Consider the following 23338-nt stretch of genomic DNA (forward strand, 5'->3'; position numbering starts at 1 on the left):
AACAAACATGTTGTGTTAACTTATTAGCCATCATTGTTAGATTTTTAGGTGTGTCCTACCTGTGAAGATCTGTCCACAATCCCAAATGCTTGCAGTGTTTCTTGGCCAACCGGGTCCATAGTTTGTAAAGTTGAGTTCTGTTTGGTCCACCCATCGGAATGTTCCGTCCTGGTCTTTATCTGGACGAGCAGCAATGCTTAAATTTAATGCCGGCGCTTTTATTTTTACATTTGTTGAACATGTTTGATTTATTGAATTAAATGTTAGTAGCCTAGCCCGGGGGTCAGCAACCCTCTTTAGCGCCGCCCTAATGGCTCCCTGGAGCTTTTATAAAAATGTGTGAAAATGGAAAAAGATGAACAAATATATATATATTTTTTGTTTTGCTATGGTTTCTGTCAGAGGACAAACATGACACAAACCTTAATTGTTATAAATCCCACTGTTTATATTAAACACACTTCATTGATGAGAGTATTTGGCAAGCACCGTTTTGTCCTACTAATTTCAGCGATCCTTGTACTCACCGTGTACTCATTTGTTTACATGTACAACTTTCTCCGATGCTGCCACAGAAAGACATGTTTTATGGCCCTCCTTCTTTGTCTCATTTTGTCCACCAAACGTTGTATACTGTGCATGAATTCACAAAGGTGCGCTTTGTTGGTGTTATTAACTTGTTGGAGTGCTAATCAGGCACATTTGGTCACTGCATGACTGCAAGCTAATCCATGCTAACATGCTATTTAGGCTAGCTGTATGTACATATTGCATTGTTATGCCTCATTTGTAGGTATATTTGAGCTCATTTAATATCCTTTACTTTTATCCTCTTTGTATATAATTTAGTTTTGCATGTCTCATGACACATTATCTGTATGTTATATTGGTTGCATGTCTGATTGTTGTTTGTGCGCCATGTTGTTCCAGACCACAGCAAACATTACCTAGCTTGCCAAATATTGTAATTAAATCCATTAGAAGAAGACAGCCTGTCGTTTCCTTTAACTTGGACAAACACATCTATAACTTTGGCCATTAAAAGCCAGTAATTTCCAGCAGTTATTTCACCTTCTGGGTAGTCTCTGATTTACTAATGTTTTCCAAAGTTGTAAAAATGTGTAGAATATTACATTTCAACTTTTCTGTCAACAAAGATTTGCTTCAGCCTGCGACACATACGTAGTCTTTTTAATAGTAGGCTATTATAGCTAATATAGACACTTACGTCATGTGTTGCCTTCATTATAACACTTATATAAGACTTTTAAAGTCATTTTGATAGTAGGCTATTATAGCTAATATAGACACTTACGTCATGTGTTGCTTTCATTACAACACTAACATACAGCTTTTAATTTTTTGCGGCTCCAGACAGATTTTATTTTTTATTTTTGGTCCAATATGGCTCTTTCAATGTTTTGGGTTGCCGACCCCTGGCCTAGGCATTTTGTGGCCCCCAACAAGATTTCTTTTGTGGCCCCATTTCAGTCTTTAATTTTACTCCTGTAACACGCTAGGCAGCCTACTTCAAACTTTGTGGTTGTAAAGCTGACTATGTGTCTCCTATAGCACTGAAAACTGCTATGCAGTTCGACATTAGTTGAAAAAGTAAACAAAACACAATAAATGGGCAAAAACTATGAAAAAACTAATGTTTTTTTTAGAAAATATATTTTGATAGAAAATGTTTGGTTACAATATAAACTTAAATAGTACCGTTGTTTTGGAAATACGGCCGTAAATCTGTCAGAATGACGCCGTTTTAAAGCAATGCTAAATTCACAATTATCTCTATGGGCTTTTGAATGAACATGGCTGCGATAATGCTAAACCAAACTAAAAGTATTACAAAAGACATGTTGATCAAGGTGGAGGACAGGGTGAAACAACTTGCACTGAGCCTAGTCTATAAAATCCACTACACCTCCCTGATACCGAAGTATCAAACTACTTCCTTAACGTAAATGACCGCCATAACAACAACACGATGGGGGAGCTCCACTAACCACGTTAAACCCAGATTCCGAACTAACCAAGGTCTTAACTCATTCTCTTTCTATGCCACATCAATGTGGAATGCGCTCCCAACGGGTATAAAAGAAAGGGCATCTCTATCCTCCTTCAAAACCGCAATAAAAGTTCACCTCCAGGCAACTTCAACCCTAAACTAACACCCTCCCCGGATTGCTAATAATCAAATGTAAACAATCAAATGCAGATACTTTTTCTTATGCCTTCTGCTCTCTCTCTCTCTCTCTCTCTCTCTCTCTCTCTCTCTCTCTCTCTCTCTCTCATCTCTCTCTCTCTCTCTCTCTCTCTCTCTCTCCCTCTCTCGCTCTCTCTCTCTCTCTCTCTCTCTCTATGTCCACTACTTGCTGTCCATATCCTACCCCCCCCCCCAGCCCCCTCCTCCACACCCCTGATTGTAAATAATGTAAATAATTAAATGTGATTATCTTGTGTGATGACTGTATTATGATGATAGTATATATCTGATAGTATATATCTGTATCATGAATCAATTTAAGTGGACCCCGACTTAAACAAGTTGAAAAACTTATTCGGGTGAAATGAATTATTTACATTATTTACAATCCGGGGGGGTGGGGGGGGGGGGTTAGGTTTGGTTGTTATCATCTATCCCAAACCTTTTTAACTCACAGTCTCGTGACACATTTTGTGTCCTCAAACTCATTTTGGACAACCTCGGGTTTAATGGACTGTCAAAGCAAACAACTTACCTGATAAACCGATCCAGATGTCGGGAATGTCCACATGGTGAAAGTCTGGAAGTCGTCCGTTTATAAAGAATTGTTCGTCTTTGCTGCAGTAAACAGAACAATGTGATGAGTTCAATGTGAAAAGGTTCTCACGATTGTACTGGGTTTTGCGGGGGGGGGGGGGAAGATACATCAGGGAGGTCCAAAATGTGTAGTAAAAATGCAAGAAAACAAGAGCAAAAAAAAGTTTGTTACTGGATATCTTCTAATACGCCTTGGAGACTTTGTATCTATGAGTAATATACAACTATAATTATGTTCTACTTGTTTATAATGACAAATGTGGTGTTTTAGACTGTGGTGATGTTTAATTAAGGACGATTATAACGTATTTCTAGCTTGTGTGCTATTGTGTGCTTAGCTGTTGTGTAGCTGCTAGCTCCGAGTAGTGTGTAACCTACCATGTTTAACTTTTGTAAATGTCTTCACTAAGATAAGTAAACACGCATATATCGGAGATTTTAGATATCATAAAGCCGATATTATCTTTTTTTTTTGCTGACATCGGACCATCCATCCATCCATCCATCTTCTTCCGCTTATCTAAAGGTCTGATCGCGGGAGCAGCAGCCTAAGCAGGGAAGCCCAGACTTTCCTCTACCCAGCCACTTCGTCCAGCTCTTCCCGGGGGATCCCGAGGCGTTCCCAGGCCAGCCGGGAGACATAGTCTTCCCAACGTGTCCTGGGTCTTCCCCGTGACCTCCTACCGGTCGGACGTGCCCTGAACACCTCCCTAGGGAGACGTTCGGGCGGCATCCTGACCAGTTGCCCTAACTACCTCATCTGGCTCCTCTCGATGTGGAGGAGCAGCGGCTTTACTTTGAGCTCCCCCCGGATGGCAGAGCTTCTCACCCTATCTCTAGGGAGAGCCCCGCCACCTGGCGGAGGAAACTCATTTCGGCCGCTTGTACCCGTGATCTTGTCCTTTCGGTCATAACCCAAAGCTCATGACCATAGTTGAGGATGGGAACGTAGATCGACTGGCAAATTGAGAGCTTTGCCTTCCGGCTCAGCTCCTTCTTCACCACAACGGATCAATACAGCGTCCGCATTGCTGAAGATGCCGCACCGATCCGCCTGTCGATCTCACGATCCACTCTTCCCTCACTCGTGAACAAGAATCTGAGGTACTTGAACTCCTCCACTTGGGGCAGGGTCTCCTCAACCAACCCGGAGATGGCACTCCACCCTTTTCCGGGTGAGAACCATGGACTCGGACTTGGAGGTGACATCGGACCAATATCCGATATCAATATTAACAACTATAAAACATTAAGCATATCAGTGAGTTTAATTTAATTATGCGATGGATTAAGCAAATAAATTAATCAATGTACTAATATAACGCAGTTTAAGAGGCTGTTCAAACAAATGTTTACAAAGTACAAGGAAGAAGAATTATGATAAACTGTCATGATCTGTTGCCCAGATTATGTTTTGTTTAGTTTTGGATTCCCTCAGTTCCTGTTTTTGAGCATCCCTGGGTTTGTGTTTTAGTTGCCATGACTGCAGATTGTTTTCAACTGCCTCTGATTAGTGTTCGGGACGCTCACATGCTCTTGGGCACTAATCAGAGAGTTACTTATTCCCGTTGTTCGCCACACTCAGTCTGGCTTCCTTATTTGCTAACATGCAACAAGTTATGTCGTTTACCCTTTGGATCCCTGAGCTAAGGTTTGCCTTATGCTTTTCTTGTTAGCTATTCTGTTAGCTCTCCGTGCTATGGGCACGCTTGCTTTGTTTGTTTGTTCCTGCCTGATTTATGGACATTAAATCATTTTCTTACCTGTACCTTGCCTCCAGAATTTTCCGTCTGCATCCTGGAAGAACGATCCACGCAGTAAAAGGCTACCCCGACGTGACATAAACGTCATGAACTTATTGAAAATAAGATATTACCTATCTCATTGAATGAATCATAATTGATTTAACTATTAATGACGATAACTGGTGCGCCACAGAGTGAAACCATGTATTGTGACATGAGATGGATGTTTGGTATCAGCCTACCTGTTTATGATAAGTAGGTGGGCCCCCACATCGGAGCACTTGGTGAAGGCGTCGTGCCACGTGGTCAGAAGGTTGGCGTTGCTAACCAACCAGTAGCAGCTGCCAGCAAAGCTGAGCCAACCAGGAGGGCAGATAGCTTTCAAAGTGAGGCGATACAGGAATTACGTTTTTGCCATTTTACGGATAAGATAATCGTGACTAAAAGCATCCATCTTACTGTTCACAGGTCGTTTACACATGTAGGGACGCTCGTATCGGCACACGTGGGACCTCCATTTGCCGAATTCGTCAGAGGGGTTTTTAATAATGGCCGCACAAGAACCAACCTGGGTGTCGCTGTCGGGGAGAAGACACATTTTGACACGATTGTTGTCGTTTTCGGCAACACTTGGGTCTTACATTGTCGGCTCATTCGGCGCCCAGTTTGTGTAGCCCACCGGGACAGCATCAGACCAGTTAGTGCGGTTGCTCCCCACTTCAAGCTGACATGAGATCTTGTTGCATTTCTACAGAAACAAATCCACATTTTTCAATGATCTCCGGTGAAATCGTCACAGTGGTTGAGCAGGTTCTGTCCGACCAGATTAGAGAGTCCAATCCAGAGGTCCCACTGGGATGCGTCCAGTGTCCCTGTGATGAACTGTGCCTCCCCTTCTGAGGTGATGGAGACCAGGTCCGCCCCGTCCCGGACGCAGTCGTGTCGGGCCGCCGTCCAACTTTTTGTGGTGTCTGCCTTCAGTCTGTAGCAGTTGGAGCCGTACTGCCTCCACCCGTTGGTCAAGTCACACTGCGGGTCTGGGTTGACTGAGGAACACAAGACACAATATTGACATCTATGCTTCCAATAAATGTTTTGATCTTGCATTAACAATGGATCACCCAGCAGGCCCAAGACTTAAGAATAACGTTGAAACAACATGCTTTTTGATGACGTTTAATCAACGTTGGGTTCTGACGTTGATTTGACCATTGAATTTTGGTCATTTCCCAACCAATATTTTATAACACAAATACAACGTTGAAACAACATGCTTTTTGACGCCGTTTATTCAATGTCAGGTTGTGACGTTGACTTGACCATTGAAATTTGCTAATTTCCCAACCATCAACGTGGAGCCAACATTGGACATGACGTTGTCTCAATTTATCAATCAAAGTTTATTTATATAGCCCTTAATCACAAGTGTCTCAAAGATGCACGGATGAGTGATCCACCCCGGGTCCCGACTTTGAACAGCTAGCGCCGCATCTGTGGTCTCCGAATAACCTCTCCTTTGAACGTTGTCTCAATTTACAAATACAACTATTTCGCAACGTTGTTTAGAAGTCAGTTTTAAAGGACACGGGCAAAAAGTTTGGACACTCCTTGGCTAGATGGTTCTTTTTTTGAAAGGTCTCTTTAGCATGCATGCAAGATTCAAACCCCGGCCGAGTCATACTAAAGACTATAAAAATGGGACCCATTACCTCCCTGCTTGGCACTCAGCATCAAGGGTTGGAATTGGGGGTTAAATCACCAAAAATGATTCCCGGTCGCGGCCACCGCTGCTGCTTACTGCTCCCCTCACCTCCCAGGGGGTGATCAAGGGTGATGGGTCAAATGCAGATAATAATTTCGCCACATCTAGTGTGTATGTGACAATCGTTGGTACTTTAACTTTAATACAGACAACGTAGCATGGACTTACGATTGCGGTGCTTGCAGATGTATTTCCTCTTGACGTTGCAGTTCTCGTCGTTCCAGCGACCTGAGCTAGAGCCTATCACCTGACCGCAGTCCTCGCCTGGATCGTCGCCCCAGTTGTCGGGCTGGCCTTGAAGCCAGTATCTGTAGATATTTATAAAATAATCATAATATGACCACTTTAATTAAAAAATATTGCAGTCTAAAACACATTTGTCAATAAAAACAAGTATCACATCATTACAGTTGCATATTACTTAGTTGTATATTATGTATTAAAAAGTATCAAGTAACAAACATGTCTGGATCATTATTACGTCATTCTCTTTAATTAAATATTGTGACCTTTAGGTGGTGCCAAAACACAAACTACCACTCCACTTCAATTTAATGACACCATAAGTCATAAGGTTATGTTTTTCATACCTATATAACGTTGTTCTCAGAGTAACTTCACTTGATCAGACCTTTTCCAACATTCCACACTACAAAGTAAAAGTATGTTGTATGATTTGTGCGAATATCGTTAACATCGGTATCGGCCAATATTCAAGGCTTCAGTATTGAAAAAGTTTTATCGGAAAACCTCGAAAATTGGTACATGTGACCACTAAGCCTGACTGAGATTTGAACCCTGGTCTGACTCTTGGCTGTCGCAATCCAAATCCTCCACGAATGAGCAGTTTACTGTAAAACTGCATGCTTTCATTATTTGGCTGATGTTTGGTGGGCCAAATGAAAAAAACTGTATTGATGACACCTTGTTTAGGGATTGAAATTAGTGTTTCCAGTTAAGGACTGAATAAAAGATAAGGAGTGAAAGTTAGGGTTTTAATCTACTTAGTAGGGTTAGAGTTTTGCATAAGACTTCAAACAGATTGGGGTATCATATTAGGGTTTAAAGCGAGGGTTGGGTTTCATAACAGAGTTTCAAACTAGGGTTAGGTTTTCATATTAGGGTTTCAAGCGAGGGTTGGAGTTTCATATTAGGGTTTCGAGATAGGGTTGAGGTTTCATATTAGGGTTTTAAGCTAGAGTTAGGATTGGATATTAGGGTTTAAAGCTAGAGTTAAAATTTCATATCAGGGTTTAAAGATAGGGTTATGGTTTCATATAAGGGTTTTAAACTAGAGTGAGGATTTCATATTAGGGTTTAAAGCTAGAGTTAGGGTTTCATATTAGGGTTTTAAGCTAGAGTTAGGATTTCATATTAGGGCTTTAAGATAGGGTTGGGGTTTCATATTAGGGTTTAAAGCTGGTTGGGGTTTCATATTAGGGTTTCAAACTTGAGTTGGGGTTTCATATTAGGGTTTAAATCTGGTTGGGGTTTCATATTAGGGTTTAAATCTGGTTGGGGTTTCATATTAGGGTTTAAAGCGAGGGTTGGGGTTTCATCTTAGGGTTTTGAGATAGGGTTGAGGCTTCATATCAGGGTTTTAAGATAGGTTTGGGGTTTCATATTAGGGTCTCAAGCTCGAGGAAGGGTTTCATATTAGGGTTTCAAGCTAGGGTTGAGGTTTCATATTAAGGTTTTAAACTAGAGTTAGGATTGGATATTAGTGTTCAAAGCTTGAGTTACGATTTCATATTAGGGTTTAAAGCTGGTTGGGGTTTCATATTAGGGTTTCACACTTGAGTTGGGGTTTCATAATAAGGTTTAAAGCTGGTTGGGGTTTCATAATAGGGTTTAAAGCTAAGGTTGGGGATTCATAAAAGGGTTTAAAGCTTGAGGTAGGATTTCATATTAGGGTTTCAAGGTATAGTTAGGATTTCATATTAGGGTTTAAAGCTATGGTTGGGGTATCATATTAGGCTTTCAAGCTAAAGTTATTATATCATAATAGGGTTTCAAGCTAGAGTTAAGATTTCATATTAGGGTTTAAAGCTATGGTTGGGGTTTCAAATTAGGATTTCAAGCTAGGGTTGAGGTTTTACATTAGGGATTCAATTGAACATCAGTTTCAAACTATGGTTTGAGTTTCATATAAGGGTGCCAAGATAGGGCTCGGGGTTTCAAACTAGGATTAGAGTTTCGTACTAGTTTTTCACAATAAGGTTGGGGTTTTATGGTAGATTCTCAATTTAGGGTTAGCAAAATAAGCACTTTGGCGCTAAAAAAGGAAAAGAGCAGTTGTGTTCAGATAGACAAAGCCCCTGCACATTCTGTGACCTAGACATCACTTAGATCAAGAAGTGGGTAGGGCTATGGTTTTACTTTTTTTTCCAGGTGGTATATCAAATTAGGTTGTAGAATACTGGTCTAAAAGGTATGGTTAGTGTAACAGAGGCCAGCTAGTTTTGCTGTGCCAGTGTTCATGTAGGTAAACACGACTCCCTAACACAACGTAGGCTTTGAGCTTGATTGTTTAGCGCACTCATCTCTCATTTGACGGATCCAGGTTCAAGCTCAGGATGGAACGGCAGGCAGCAGGGGCTGGACCGGGCATGTTACGCTAGCATATATCAATATTTGAACTCTGCCTAGCAACACTTGGCTTCACAAATCAGAGAGCAGGACTATGACTGATAGCTAAACTAAAAAATGGATTTCAGTTATACATTTCTTAAAGGAAGTACTGATTTATTTCAAGAAATAAACAAATGCAGCCTAGAAACTTACGATATGTATTGTATGAAAGGACTCCCGTCGGTCCATTCCCACACGCCCTCCGTGATGCCGTCAGTCAGGCCGATCCAGAAGATCTCTGTGCCGATCTGCGTCCTCATCCACAACTGGAAGAAAGTTTCCATGACGACGGCGAACGAGAGTCAGAGATTGACAACACTTTCTTAGCCTGCTAACCCTCTCGTGAATGTCCTGGATGCTCATCAGGTGGCTGTTCTGCGACAAACAATATGAGTTGGCATCCCGCCACGTCTTTGCGTCCTCGGAAAACAAGTAGCAGCTGTGGTCGTTTTCCCTCCAACCCGCTTGACACTGACACTGCCCTAAAAGTACAACAACAACAACACAAAGCATGGCAACATTACTGACATTTAGGATGAAAGAAACCCTCCTAGTGACTGTTTAGTTGGAAAAATATAATAATATTAATATATACAAACCCCGTTTCCATATGAGTTGGAACATTTTGTTAGATGTAAATATAAACAGAATACAATGATTTGCAAATCATTTTCAACCCATATTCAGTTGAATATGCTACAAAGACAACATATTTGATGTTCAAACTGATAAACTTTTTTTTTTTTGCAAATAATCATTAACTTTAGAATTTGATGCCAGCAACACGTGACAAAGAAGTTGGGAAAGGTGGCAATAAATACTGATAAAGTTGAGGAATGCTCATCAAACACTTATTTGGAACATCCCACAGGTGAACAGGCAAATTGGGAACAGGTGGGTGCCATGATTGGGTATAAAAGTAAAATTCCATGAAATGCTCAGTCATTCACAAACAAGGATGAGGCGAGGGTCACCACTTTGTCAACAAATGCGTGAGCAAATTGTTGAACAGTTTAAGAAAACACTTTTTTAACCAGCTATTGCAAGGAATTTAGGGATTTCACCATGTACGGTCCGTAATATCATCAAAGGGTTCAGAGAATCTGGAGAAATCACTGCACGTAAGCAGCTAAGCCTGTGACCTTCGATCCCTCAGGCTGTACTGCATCAACAAGCGACATCAGTGTGTAAAGATATCACCACATGGGCTCAGGAACACTTCAGAAACCCACTGTCAGTAACTACAGTTGGTCGCTACATCTGTAAGTGCAAGTTAAAACTCTCCTATGCAAGGCGAAAACCGTTTATCAACAACACCCAGAAACGCCGTCGGCTTCGCTGGGCCTGAGCTCATCTAAGATGGACTGATACAAAGTGGAAAAGTGTTCTGTGGTCTGATGAGTCCACATTTCAAATTGTTTTTGGAAACCGTGGACGTCGTGTCCTCCGGACCAAAGAGGAAAAGAACCATCCGGATTGTTATAGGCGCAAAGTTGAAAAGCCAGCATCTGTGATGATATGGGGGTGTATTAGTGCCCAAGACATGGGTAACTTACACATCTGTGAAGGCGCCATTAACGCTGAAAGGTACATACAGGTTTTGGAGCAACATATGTTGCCATCCAAGCAGCGTTACCATGGACGCCCCTGCTTATTTCAGCAAGACAATGCCAAGCCACGTGTTACATCAACGTGGCTTCATAGTAAAAGAGTGCGGGTACTAGATTGGCCTGCATGTAGTCCAGACCTGTCTCCCATTGAAAATGTGTGGCACATTATGAAGCCTAAAATACCACAACGGAGACCCCCGGACTGTTGAACAACTTAAGCTGTACATCAAGCAAGAATGGGAAAGAATTCCACCTGAGAAGCTTAAAAAATGTGTCTCCTCAGTTCCCAAACGTTTACTGAGTGTTGTTAAAAGGAAAGGCCATGTAACACAGTGGTGAACGTGCCCTTTCCCAACTACTTTGGCACGTGTTGCAGCAATGAAATTCTAAGTTAATTATTATTTGAAAAAAAAAAAAAGTTTATGAGTTTGAACATCAAATATCTTGTCTTTGTAGTGCATTCAATAAAATATGGGTTGAAAAGGATTTGCAAATCATTGTATTCCGTTTATATTTACATCTAACACAATTTCCCAACTCATATGGAAACGGGGTTTGTATATATATATATATATATATATATATATATATATATATATATATATATATATATATATATATATATATATATATATATATATATGGTAACACTTTAGTATGGGGAACATATTCACCATTAATTAGTTGCTTATTAAAGTAACAAAGAATTAATTTAGAGTTATTTGGACACTAGGGGAACAAATAAGGGTTAGGGTTACTAGTAAGCAATAATTCTGAGCTTATTGAGGGAAGACTCTTAGTTAATGGCTTACTGCTTGTATAATAAGGCCATGCAGAATAAGGCATCAATAAGTACTTAATAATGACTAATTAAGAGCCAATATGTTACTAATTTGCATGTTAAGAAGCAACTAATTAATGGTGAATATGTGTTCCTCATACTAAAGTATTACCATATATATATATATATATATATATATATATATATATATATATATATATATATATATATATATATATATATATATATATATATATATATATATATATATACTAAAATGATACTGCTACCCGTTCTTTTTTATCCGTCTGACTATCGTAATTATGACACACGTACGCTGAAAAATTAATTAAGGTGCCGCTGCAAAGCATACAAAAAGGCGGAACAGCCAATCATAGTCAAACTTTTACTGCCCCACTTGTGGGTACGCGGAGGTAAACAGAATCATTGACTTGCGCTGCAAAAAAAACTCTAAATGCGGGAAAAGTCAGAGAAATTGTCGCAATGTGACTGAGATGCTGTCATGGAGAAGAAAAAGGGATATAATTTTTACTGTGCTCTGGACTAACACACACCTCCATGGATGCGTTCCAGCCAGGGGCCAGCACTCTATACACAGCAGCCCTGCACGGTGCACCCTTCTGTGCTTGCCCGCTGGGACACAGGGCCACCTCAAACTATCAAACTAACTCCAAAATACAGAGCCCAACATTTCCCAAATGACTTCTACGTGTCAGGTGATTTTTTTGGGGGGGGGCCAATTTTTTTGCCACTACTTGTCACCATAAAGCTGAGTGAAAAACACTTACTACTACTGCAGCCAGTTATGGACGCAACCACCAATTAAACCGCTTCATTGGTAAGTTGATCATAACTTGACAACTTCTAATACTATAGTTGGACTACTATGGTGTTATAACACCTCTCTACTTGATGCACAGCTTGCTTTTCTCTGTATTTAATTGTTGCCACTTGAGCAAACAACAGTAATTACCTGGTAGCTTTTCCAAAAGTGTTTTGTTTACATCTTCTTTTATTTAAGTTTATAGACTGCAATGCACTGAACTTATGAGTTTGTTCATAATTAATACTGGAACTGTCTGCTTTGTCTGTGTGTACTTAAAAAATAAACACATGACATTGTTCTGACCTGATACATGGTACACATTTTTTTTCACCATGCAAAGATTCCATCTGCATCGAATCGCATCATTTTAAAATGTATTGTTAGTGAACCGTATCGTAACCCATGTATTGAGATTCATATCGGATCCTCATTTACAGTAGAGATGTACACCCCTAATATATATATATATATATATATATATATATCTATATATATATATATATATATATATATAGATATATATATATATAGATATATATATAGATAGATATAGATATATCTATATATATGTATAGATAAAGATATATGTATATATCTATATATATGTATAGATAAAGATATATGTATATATATATATATAATGTATGTGTATATATATACTGTATAATGTATGTGTATGTATGTATATATGTATATATGTGTATATATATATATATACATATATATATATATATATATATATATATATATATATATATATATATATATATATATATATATATATATATATATATATATATATATATATATATATATATATATATATGTATATATATATGTATTAGGGGTGTGGGAAAAAATCGATTCGAATTCGAATCCCGATTCTCACGTTGTGCGATTCAGAATCGATTCTCATTTTAAAAAAATCTTTTTTTTTTTTATTTACTTTTTTTTTTATTTAATTTTTTTTAAATTAATCAATCCAACAAAACAATACACAGCAATATCATAACAATGCAATCCAATTCCAAAACCAAACCCGACCCAGCAACACTCAGAACTGCAATAAACAGAGCTATTGAGAGGAGACACAAACACGACACAGAACAAACCAAAAGTAGTGAAACAAAAATGAATATTATCAACAACAGTATCAATATTAGTTACAATTTCAACATAGCAGTGATTAAAAATCCCTCATTGACATTATCATTAGACATTTATAAAAATTTTAAAAAAAAGAACAATAGTGTCACAGTGACTTACACTTGCATCGCATCTCATAAGATTGACAACACACTGTGTCCAATATTTTCACAAAGATAAAATAAGTCATATTTTTGGTTCATTTAATAGTTAAAACAAATTTACATTATTGCAATCAGTTGATAAAACATTGTCCTTTACAATTATAAAAGCTTTTTACAAAAATCTACTACTCTGCTTGCATGTCAGCAGACTGGGGTAGATCCTGCTGAAATTCTATGTATTGAATGAATAGAGAATCGTTTTGAATCGGGAAAAAAATCGTTTTTGAATCGAGAATCGTGTTGAATTGAAAAAAAAATCGATTTTGAATCGAATCATGACCCCAAGAATCGATATTGAATCGAATCGTGGGACACCCAAAGATTCATTAAATTGGGCAGCACGGTGGGAGAGGGGTTAGTGCGTACGGTGGGAGAGGGGTTAGTGCGTCTGCCTCACAATACGAAGGTCCTGAGTAGTCGTGAGTTCAATCCCGGCCTCGGGATCTTTCTGTGTGGAGTTTGCATGTCCTCCCCGTGACTGCGTGGGTTCCCTCCGGGTACTCCGGCTTCCTCCCACCTCCAAAGACATGCACCTGGGGATAGGTTGATTGGCAACACTAAATTGGCCCTAGTGTGTGAATGTGAGTGTGAATGTTGTCTGTCTATCTGTGTTGGCCCTGCGATGAGGTGGCGACTTGTCCAGGGTGTACCCCGCCTTCCGCCCGATTGTAGCTGAGATAGGCTCCAGCGCCCCCCGCGACCCCGTGGGGAATAAGCGGTAGAAAATGGATGGATGTTTAAAAATACAAGATTGTTCTACGAGCAGTAGATAAATCTGCCGACAGCAACATGCATTGGCCTCCTAAAGATAAATATTTAAAAAACAACTTTTGCTTCATCTTCTACGGTTTTTTACCTGCAAGCCCGAGTAATAAAACCTCTACAACTTTTTTTACAATGTCTTTTTATTTTATTTATTTTTTTATACCAAATCTTACTGGCAGTGTGTTGGCTTTGTAGTTGTCTAGCTATGAACTGTATATACTGTATATATATGCATGTACAGTTACGTTTGTACATACAGTATATATATATACACATATACATACATACATACTGTATATATATATACATACATATATAAATATACACATATATATATATACACATACATATATATACATACATATATATATATATATATATATATATATATATATATATATATATATATATATATATATATATATATATATATATATATATATATATATATATATATATAATCCCCTGAAGAGCAGGGAAACCTAGAAAACAGGCTTGTAGGGATGAAATAGCCTCTATGTTTTTTTCCTGACCTATCGTATACACACATATATATATATATATATATATATATATATATATATATATATATATATATATATATATATATATATATATATATATATATATATATATATATATATATATATATATATATATATACACACAGTATGTTGGTGTATACAGTAGGGTTTAGTGATGTATTGATGTGTATATGAACCTTCTCATAGTTTTCTTTTTGGTAAAATAGTTCAATAGAACCATAAAAGTCTCATGACACTTTCTCAGCCCAGCAGAATTTTGTAGGACAGAATCGCCTTCCATGCCACTTTAGATAATGTTTAACTTTTAACCACGTGTTGCAGACACATGATCATCATCATCAATATGTTGTAATTTGTGTTTTTAAAAAAAAGTCTTTAAGAGTTTTTACATAGGAATCAACATGAATAGGATTTTTTTTTTTTCTTAAAAATAGTCGCTGTAAAAAAATTTTAAAAAATTACAATTAAGAATATGATCTAGGTTTGTTTTGAAATAAAATACTTTTTATTTATAATTTTAAATTTAATAATAAAAATCCTTGTTTAAAAACAAAACTGCAATACTTAATTAAAAAAAAAACAAATACAGGAAACGGAGACGTTACATATAATTTTGTTTCTTCATTGTAATAGAAATAATTTGAATATATATTTTCTAAATATTTTAATACATTATATAATACCTCCCCAAAAACATCAATATTTAGGATGAATATGTATATATTTTAAAGAAATATATATTTTGTTTCCAAGAAAGAAGAGATGAGTCGACTCACCACAAGCAAAAAGTGCAGCAAAGGCGAGCAGCTGCACAAGTTGTGTTCGTTGTCTTCTGCACATGATTTTACTCTTCTTCCTTAGAATGTACTGTACACTCGTCTTTCTACACTTTCACTAATCATTTCTTCTTCTACTACGCCTCACGTCTGTGGACCTTTTAAAGCTTAATTTCAGCATCCTGCCTGAGTCCAAAGAGTGGCGGTCGTAAAATACAACAGAACACAAACACACCCACCAGTGTCAACGTCACCTTTGACAACATGTGTTTTGTACAGTAAGTTAGCAAATCAAATGAGTAAAAAACTTTGATACACGTCATTTGATTTTACTTCTTATAAATGTTCAAAATTTATAATGTGGAGCACATATTTTATTTCTATTTACAAACATATTTTTTGTTGACGATATACAATGCAGCTAAAATGTAGAACATTTTCAATCGATGACCTGTTTCTTGGTTTATTGCAATCTTCTTAAACTTTATACATTTTGAAAATACAGTATAATATTACTATAATACATTACATTGAAAATAATTATAAAAATAGAGCGCAAATATATGTAGGTCTATACTTAAAAATATCTGTGTTTACAATGATATAATTTATATTTGAGCATTAATGTGTGTGCAATTTATTAACACACATACTTAAAGATTCTTTAAAAGAAAAAAACAATTGGAATTACATTTTTTTTTTATAATAATCACATTTTCCTTCACAGCAAAGGTTTGGACGCTGCTGACAACTCCTGGCAAAAAGATGGAATCACCAGGTTTGGAGGATGTTCGTTCAGTTGTTTAATTTTGTTAAAAAAGAAAGCTGATAACAGACATGACACAAAACTACAGTTATTTAAAATGACGACACTGGCTTTGAGAAACACTAAAATAAATCAAGAACATAAATTGTGGTAGTCAGTAAAAGTTTTATATGTAGATCAAGCAGAGTGAAAAATATGGAATCATGAAAAACAACCAAAAACACTACAACCGACCACTAGTACTTTGTTGCACCACCTCTGGCTTTTATAACAGCTTACAGTGTCTGACAGTGACAGTCTCCTTCATCCATCTTGTTCCAACTTTCTCTAATTGCTGTTATCAGATCAGCTTTGCAGCTTGGAGTCTTGTCATGGACCATTTTCTTCAATTTCCACGACACATTTTCAGTTGGATTGAGATCCTGACTATTTGCTGACCATGACATTGACCTTATGAGTCTTTCTTAAAAGAATGTTTTTTTTTTACAGTTTTTGCTCTATGCTATGGCAAGATGCATTATTATCTTGAAAATGATGTCATTATCCCCGAACATCATTTTAATTAATGGAATAAGAAAAGTGTTCAAAATGTCAATCTAAACGTGTGCATTTATTGAACATGTAATGACAGCCATCTCCCCAGTACCCTCACCTGACATGCAGTCCCATATCATCAATGACTGTAGAAATGTGCATGTTTTCTTCAGGCAGTCGTCTTCAAAAATATCATTGGAACGGCACCAAACAAATGTTCCAACATCATCACTTTGCCCAATGCAGATTCATGATTCATCACTGAATATGACTTTCATCCAGTCTTCGATAGTCCACGTTTGCTTTTCCCTGGCCCATTGTAACCTTGTATATTTCTGTTGGATGTTAATCATTGTTTCAGTTTCGCTTTTCTATATGTAAATCCCATTTACTTCAGGCACTTTCTTACAGTTCGGCCACGGACGGTCACTCCCGTTTCCGCCCATTTACGCGTATTTATTTGTTTTGCTGTGTGTTTTCTGTTTTCAAGACATATTGTTTAAAGGCCTACTGAAATGAATTTTTTTTATTTAAACGGGAATAGCAGATCCATTCTATGTGTCATTCTTGATCATTTCGCGATATTGCCATATTTTTGTTGAAAGGATTTAGTAGAGAAAATCGACAATAAAGTTCGCAACTTTTGCTCGCTGATAAAAAAAAGCCTTGCCTGTACCGGAAGTAGCGTGACGTCACAGGAGCTAGTATTCCTCACAATTCCCCGTTGTTTACAATGGAGCAAGAGATTCGGAGCGACAAAGCGACGATTACCCCATTAATTTGAGCGAGGATGAAAGATTCGTAGATGAGGAACGTTACAGTGAATGACTAGAGAGGCAGTGATGGACGTATCTTTTTTCGCTCTGACCGTAACTTAGGTACAAGCTGGCTCATTGGATTCCACACTCTCTCCTTTTTCTAATGTGGATCACGGATTTGTATTTTAGACCACCTCGGATACTATATCCTCTTGAAAATGAGAGTCGAGCACGCGAAATGGACATTTAAAGTGACTTTTATCTCCACGACAATACATCGGTGACACACTTAGCTACTGAGCTAACGTGATAGCATCGTTCTCAAATGAAGATAGAAACAAAATAAATAAACCCCTGACTGGAAGGATAGACAGAAGATCAACAATACTATTAAACCATGTACATGTAACTACACGGTTAAAAATTATCAGCCTGGTAAGGCTTAACAATGCTGTTGCTAACGACGCTAAGGCTAATTTAGCAACTTAGCAACCGGACCTCACAGAACTATGATAAAAACATTAGCGCTCCACCTACGCCAGCCAGCCCTCATCTTCCCATCAACAGCCGTGCTCACCTGCGTTCCAGCGATCAACGGCGCGACGAAGGACTTCATCCGTGGGTTTGGCGGCAAGCATCGGCTAGGCGTAGTAAGTAGTCCTTGTTGTGTTGCTGTAAGTATTGTACTTAGCCGCTAATACACCGATTGATCCCACCTACAACGTTCTTCTTTGCAGCCTCCATTGTTCATTAAACAAATTGCAAAAGATTCACCAACACAGATGTCCAGAATACTGTGGAATTTTGTCGAAGAAAACAAGAGGTTTTTGTATCGGGTCGATGGGGTACAATTACTTCCGTGGATTTTGTGACGTCACGCGCATAAATCATATCCAAAGGAGTTTTTCAACCGGAAGTGTGGCGGGAATTTTAAAATTGCACTTTATAAGTTAACCCGGCCGTATTGGCATGTGTTTCAACGTTAAGATTTCATCATTGATATATAAACTATCAGACTGCGTGGTCGGTAGTAGTGGCTTTCAGTAGGCCTTTAAAGTTTTCTGTTTTGACACTTTGATGTTTTCCTTGGTCTACCAGTATGCTTGCCTTTTACAACCTTCCCATGTTGTTTGTATTTGGTCCAAGTTTTAGACAAAATTTCGTGATGATTTACCTTTTCGAAGAAGTTTGATAATCGTCTCTTTTGTTTCAATTGACATCTCTCGTATTGGAGCCATGATTCATGTCAATCTACCTGGTGCAACAGCTCTCCAAGGTGTGAACAGTCTTTTTTTTAACTGCAGACAAGTGAACATATTTAATCTGATGCAGGTTTTAGCTGAAGAAATCAAAAAAAAATACAGGGTGATTCCACAATTTTTACTTAGAAATGGGGCTGTCAAAGGTAACGCGATAACACGTTAACTATAAATTTCAATAACTGCACTAATTTTTTTAACGGGCGATTAACGCACACACATCCATTTTGACCCTCAAGGAGTGCCGTAGCGGGGGGAACTTGGCTGCAGTTCACTTGTTATTCATGAGTGACAAGCGAGCAGAAATGGACAAAGGAAAGTCGTCTACCTTATGGAAATATCAGGTTCAAAGCCATGACAAGTTGTTCTCCCGACAAGAAAGGACTCCTTTTCGCTGTGAGAAGAGGCGACATCCCTGCAGCAAACACCTGCTGCGTGCGTCGTTCAGAGGTGGGTGGTGCTTTACTTCAGTATTCAGATTACGGTTAAGGTGCAGTGATAACATAACATTTAGATTGTTACTGAGACTGCTTTAGTAAGTAAGATAACATAAAAGTTCAACAGAAATGAAAAATGGTCGGCAGGATGTCTAAAGGAGAATTTTTTATTGCAAACTGTAGATCCAACATCAAAACATGTCAAGACGATTTCTCAAAGCAATCACACACTTTTCTGGCTTCAAAATAAAAGCGCTACGCTCTACATCCGGTTTAACTACATTTAGAAAATGGAAATGTCTTACATTACGATTATGCTTTGTCAAAAGGGGTGGTTATTGGACCGGGTACTTTTTTTTGGCACCGATTAAGACTAGTCTGCACTACCGGGCACAGATTCACATAAGATCCAGCGGTGCCATGTTTCGGTGCCTGGGTTGCGTGACGTCACGTCTGTTTGAATTCGCACTTGCGAGTGGCGAGTACTTCCTAGCACTTGAGAGGAAAACAGGCGATTTTAAAGTGGACATGCTCTTAGCAATCTTACAACTAGTGTTGTCCCGATACCAATATTTTGGTACCGGTACCAAAATGTATTTCGATACTTTTCGGTACTTTTCGATACTTTTCTAAATAAAGGGGACCACAAAAAAATGCATTATTGGCTTTATTTTAACAAAAAATCTTACGGTACATTAAACATATGTTTTTTTATTGCAAGTTTGTCCTTAAATAGAATAGTGAACATACAAGCCGGACCGGTACTTTTTAGAGGCGGTATAGTACCGAATATGATTATATGATTATCGCGGTACTATACCTGTACCAGTATACCGTACAATCCTTTTTGCAACCCATCAATGTTTCATGACAAAAACCCAACCATGCCAAATAGAAAACGCTCTAAAGTCTGGCTCGTCTTTTGCCAATGGGATGCAGTTTTTATGACGTAAAATTCAAGGCAAGTGGCGGGAATAGTTCCAATCTGAGGAAGCACCTGGTTAAACACAGGATGTTTCTAATGGCTGAAGAGTGCTGATTGTTAGATGTACGGCTCCAACTCCTGCAGGCTGATGATCACATTTGACTAATTAATAGAGAAGGTTAAAACAATGCCACTCAGTAATATGAAGACCATTAACTTGTACAACATGTAATGTACATAATATCAGAAGCATTTATTCAGGTAGAAATATCACATATTACAGCTGGGATAGGCTCCAGCCCCCCATAACCCCAAAAGGGACAAGCGGTAGATAATGGATGGATGGATATTACAAAAACATTTTCGACTATGAAATCATGATCATAACAATCCACATTTTGTGTTATCTATGCGTGAAACTGGTCTCGAAACATGGAAGTGTGGCTCCTCTCCTGAATGCAAGTGCTCTTTAAGCAGGAATAGAAAAACTGTATTTTTACAAAATGCCACCAACACACAGTAGGCATTTTTTTATTGTCGTTAAATCATGTTTGCCCTTTTTGTGTTGAGCTCTTAAAACTCGAAAATTATCTGTCTAGGTTACACTTATTGATGATTAAAAAAAATTATACATAACTGTGATTATCGCGATTAATTTTGAGTTAACTATGAACAAAATGTGATTAATCGCGATTACATATTTTAATCGTTTGACAGCCCTACTTAGAATACATTTTTTTCACTTTGCTTGATCCAAAAATCTAACTATTACTGACTACCACAATGTATATTCTGGATTTATTTTAGTGTTTATTGAAGCCAGAAAGTTGCCTTTTGAATTGACTATAGTTATTTTCTCATGCAGGGATTTGCTTTCGTTACAAAATTTAATCACTGAATCAACACCCTACAAGTCTGGTGATTCCTTATTTTTTTGCATGGATCATAGATATTTTTCAGAGGATGTTATGACCTTTACTAAACAGTATTTGTCCAGAATGTGAACATTGCATCTACATAAAACAACTTCAATGATTTACTGTAAAGTTCAACAGATGTTTTATAACAAGCGCGTGTTTGCGTCAATAAAAGTTGTTACTTTTTAACTTAAGGTGTCACACAGCAATAATGGAATTACATTCCTAAAGTAGGTTATGTGTTTAAAAACAAAAACACCATAACTCATATAAACATATTTTTGTGCCGAACCTAATTGAAACACAATTCTATTTTATGACCTGCATTCTCTTTAACGACCACTGAGTGGTAATAGTGAGCGACATACTAATGTGCTGTCACACCTGGGTGAAGTTTTGTCTGGTTTCATGTGGTCTTGTCATATCCTGTTTTATTTTGAAATGTTAACTCTCCCTCTCATTTCAGATCACTTGCCCTTCCTCCTGTTTCACTGGTCTGATGTCTCTCCTGATTGCCTGATTGTGCCCACCTGTGTCACCCTCCCTCATGTGTATAAATGTCTCGTCCTCCTCCTGTCCTGTGCCAGAGTGTTTCGTCTCATCATGTACCTCCAGCAGTCTTCCACAGTCTCGTCCAAGTCGTTGAGTATTGCTTTGATTTATTCTTTGATTTCTCTGTTCCCTCTGAAGAGTGATTTTGATTTGCTAAAGTTTTTGGTCAGTTTTATTTGAGCTAAATTCATAGTGCTCTGCCTTTTTTTCCCTCCTCTTGGAGCGCTTTAATTTGTAGATATTTCTTAACTCTTTATAGAGTGGTTTCTGTTTATAGCGTTTTGTCTCTTCCTCTTTGTGAGCGCTTTTCCTTTTGTGTAGCTTATCATAGGTTGTTGCTTTTGTTATTAGATCAGTGTAAATTTTGATATTGTCCTTTTTCCTCATATGGAGTGATTTTCTGTTTATTGTTTTATTCCCTGTGCTACGTTTCCTTTTTACTCTAGTATATCAAGTATAGAGTTTGTAGCCAATTGTTTATTCACTCTGTCTGAAGAGAGATCATAGAAAACAGCAGAATAAAAGCCTGCGTCAAATGTTTCCCGTCTGCAACTGAGTCCTCATTCTTGCCAAGTCCTAACATGTGCTTGATTAACAGGTCACATAACGTCACCCTGTTAAAATAATTGCCTTACTCATTTCTCCAGTTTTTCAGGAAACACAAAAAACTTCACCAAAAGTGTAATGTATGACATTTATTGATCATTTCACTCAAAAATGATGTAACAAAGGATGGCTAATGGCAGAGTAATAACAATGTGTGTAAATTATGTAACTTCAGATAAATAAATGAAGCCAAAGCTTATATTGGCCTATGATATACAATTACTGAACATTATATTACCTGGAACATCAACGTTAAAGGCCTACTGAAACCCACTACTACCGACCACGCAGTCTGATAGTTTATATATCAATGATGAAATCTTAACATTGCAACACATGCCAATACGGCCGGGTTAACTTATAAAGTGCAATTTTAAATGTCCCGCTAAACTTCCGGTTGAAAACGTCTATATATGATGACGAATATAGAACCCTGCCATCAGGGAGAAGACTCCGGGTCCCACTATGCAAATCGAACCGCCTTAAATTATCATTTGTCCCAGCCTCCATTAAGCTGACCAACAAGGTGCAATAGAATGTTAATACATAGGTTAGCACTTTTTTAGCACATAGCACTTTAGAACTAAGCACTTTAGCACATAGCACTTTATCTATGAGCTCTAGTGCAATGCACACTGGCACTTTATCTTTATCTCCATACTGTAGATTTTATGCCTACATCAAAGTGCCACCTATGTCTATCAAGCTCCATGCTCTGATGTTTAAATGTTAGTTGTCTGGTTGTAGTTGTGTCTGCGCTTGTGTTTTGGTTCTGTTTTTTTTGTGTATGTTAAGAAAGCAATGATGCACTGGGCCCAAGACAAATTTCCCCGCGGGGACAATAAAGTTGAACCTTGACTTTGAACCTTGACCTTGACGTATGCGCGTGACGTCAATCGTTGAAACTGAAGTATTGGTACCCCATTGAATCCAATACAAAAAAGCTTGGTTTTCATCTCAAAATTCCACAGTATTCTGGACATCTGTGTTGGTAAATCTTTTGCAA

At 38.0% G+C, this 23338-nt stretch overlaps 2 protein-coding genes across 6 annotated transcripts in view; one reads left to right on the forward strand and one right to left on the reverse strand.

Moving 5' to 3' along the window:
- The window catches only part of LOC133638611 (uncharacterized), a 79906-nt gene that overhangs the window by 52211 nt on the left and 4357 nt on the right, over positions 1-23338 (reverse strand). Inside the window, 9 exon segments of the mRNA XM_062031400.1 lie at positions 60-179; positions 2745-2827; positions 4794-4929; positions 5011-5129; positions 5193-5299; positions 5374-5597; positions 6482-6621; positions 9098-9210; positions 9281-9426. Coding sequence (XP_061887384.1) covers positions 60-179; positions 2745-2827; positions 4794-4929; positions 5011-5129; positions 5193-5299; positions 5374-5597; positions 6482-6621; positions 9098-9210; positions 9281-9426 — 1188 coding nt within the window.
- LOC133638549 (CMP-N-acetylneuraminate-beta-galactosamide-alpha-2,3-sialyltransferase 1-like) overlaps positions 1-23338 on the forward strand; it is a 143222-nt gene that overhangs the window by 42099 nt on the left and 77785 nt on the right. For 4 of the 5 annotated variants that reach the window (XM_062031265.1, XM_062031272.1, XM_062031269.1 and 1 more), the window contains exon 1: positions 21765-21815. The exons of the other annotated variant lie outside the window; for it this stretch is intronic. The gene's annotated coding sequence lies outside the window, so the exon portion shown is untranslated. Of the gene's footprint in view, positions 1-21764; positions 21816-23338 lie in introns of those variants that run through there. 5 annotated transcript variants of the gene reach the window in all.

This window comes from Entelurus aequoreus, linkage group LG21 (genome assembly GCF_033978785.1).
Source record: "Entelurus aequoreus isolate RoL-2023_Sb linkage group LG21, RoL_Eaeq_v1.1, whole genome shotgun sequence".
Classification (NCBI taxonomy): Eukaryota; Metazoa; Chordata; class Actinopteri; order Syngnathiformes; family Syngnathidae; genus Entelurus; species Entelurus aequoreus.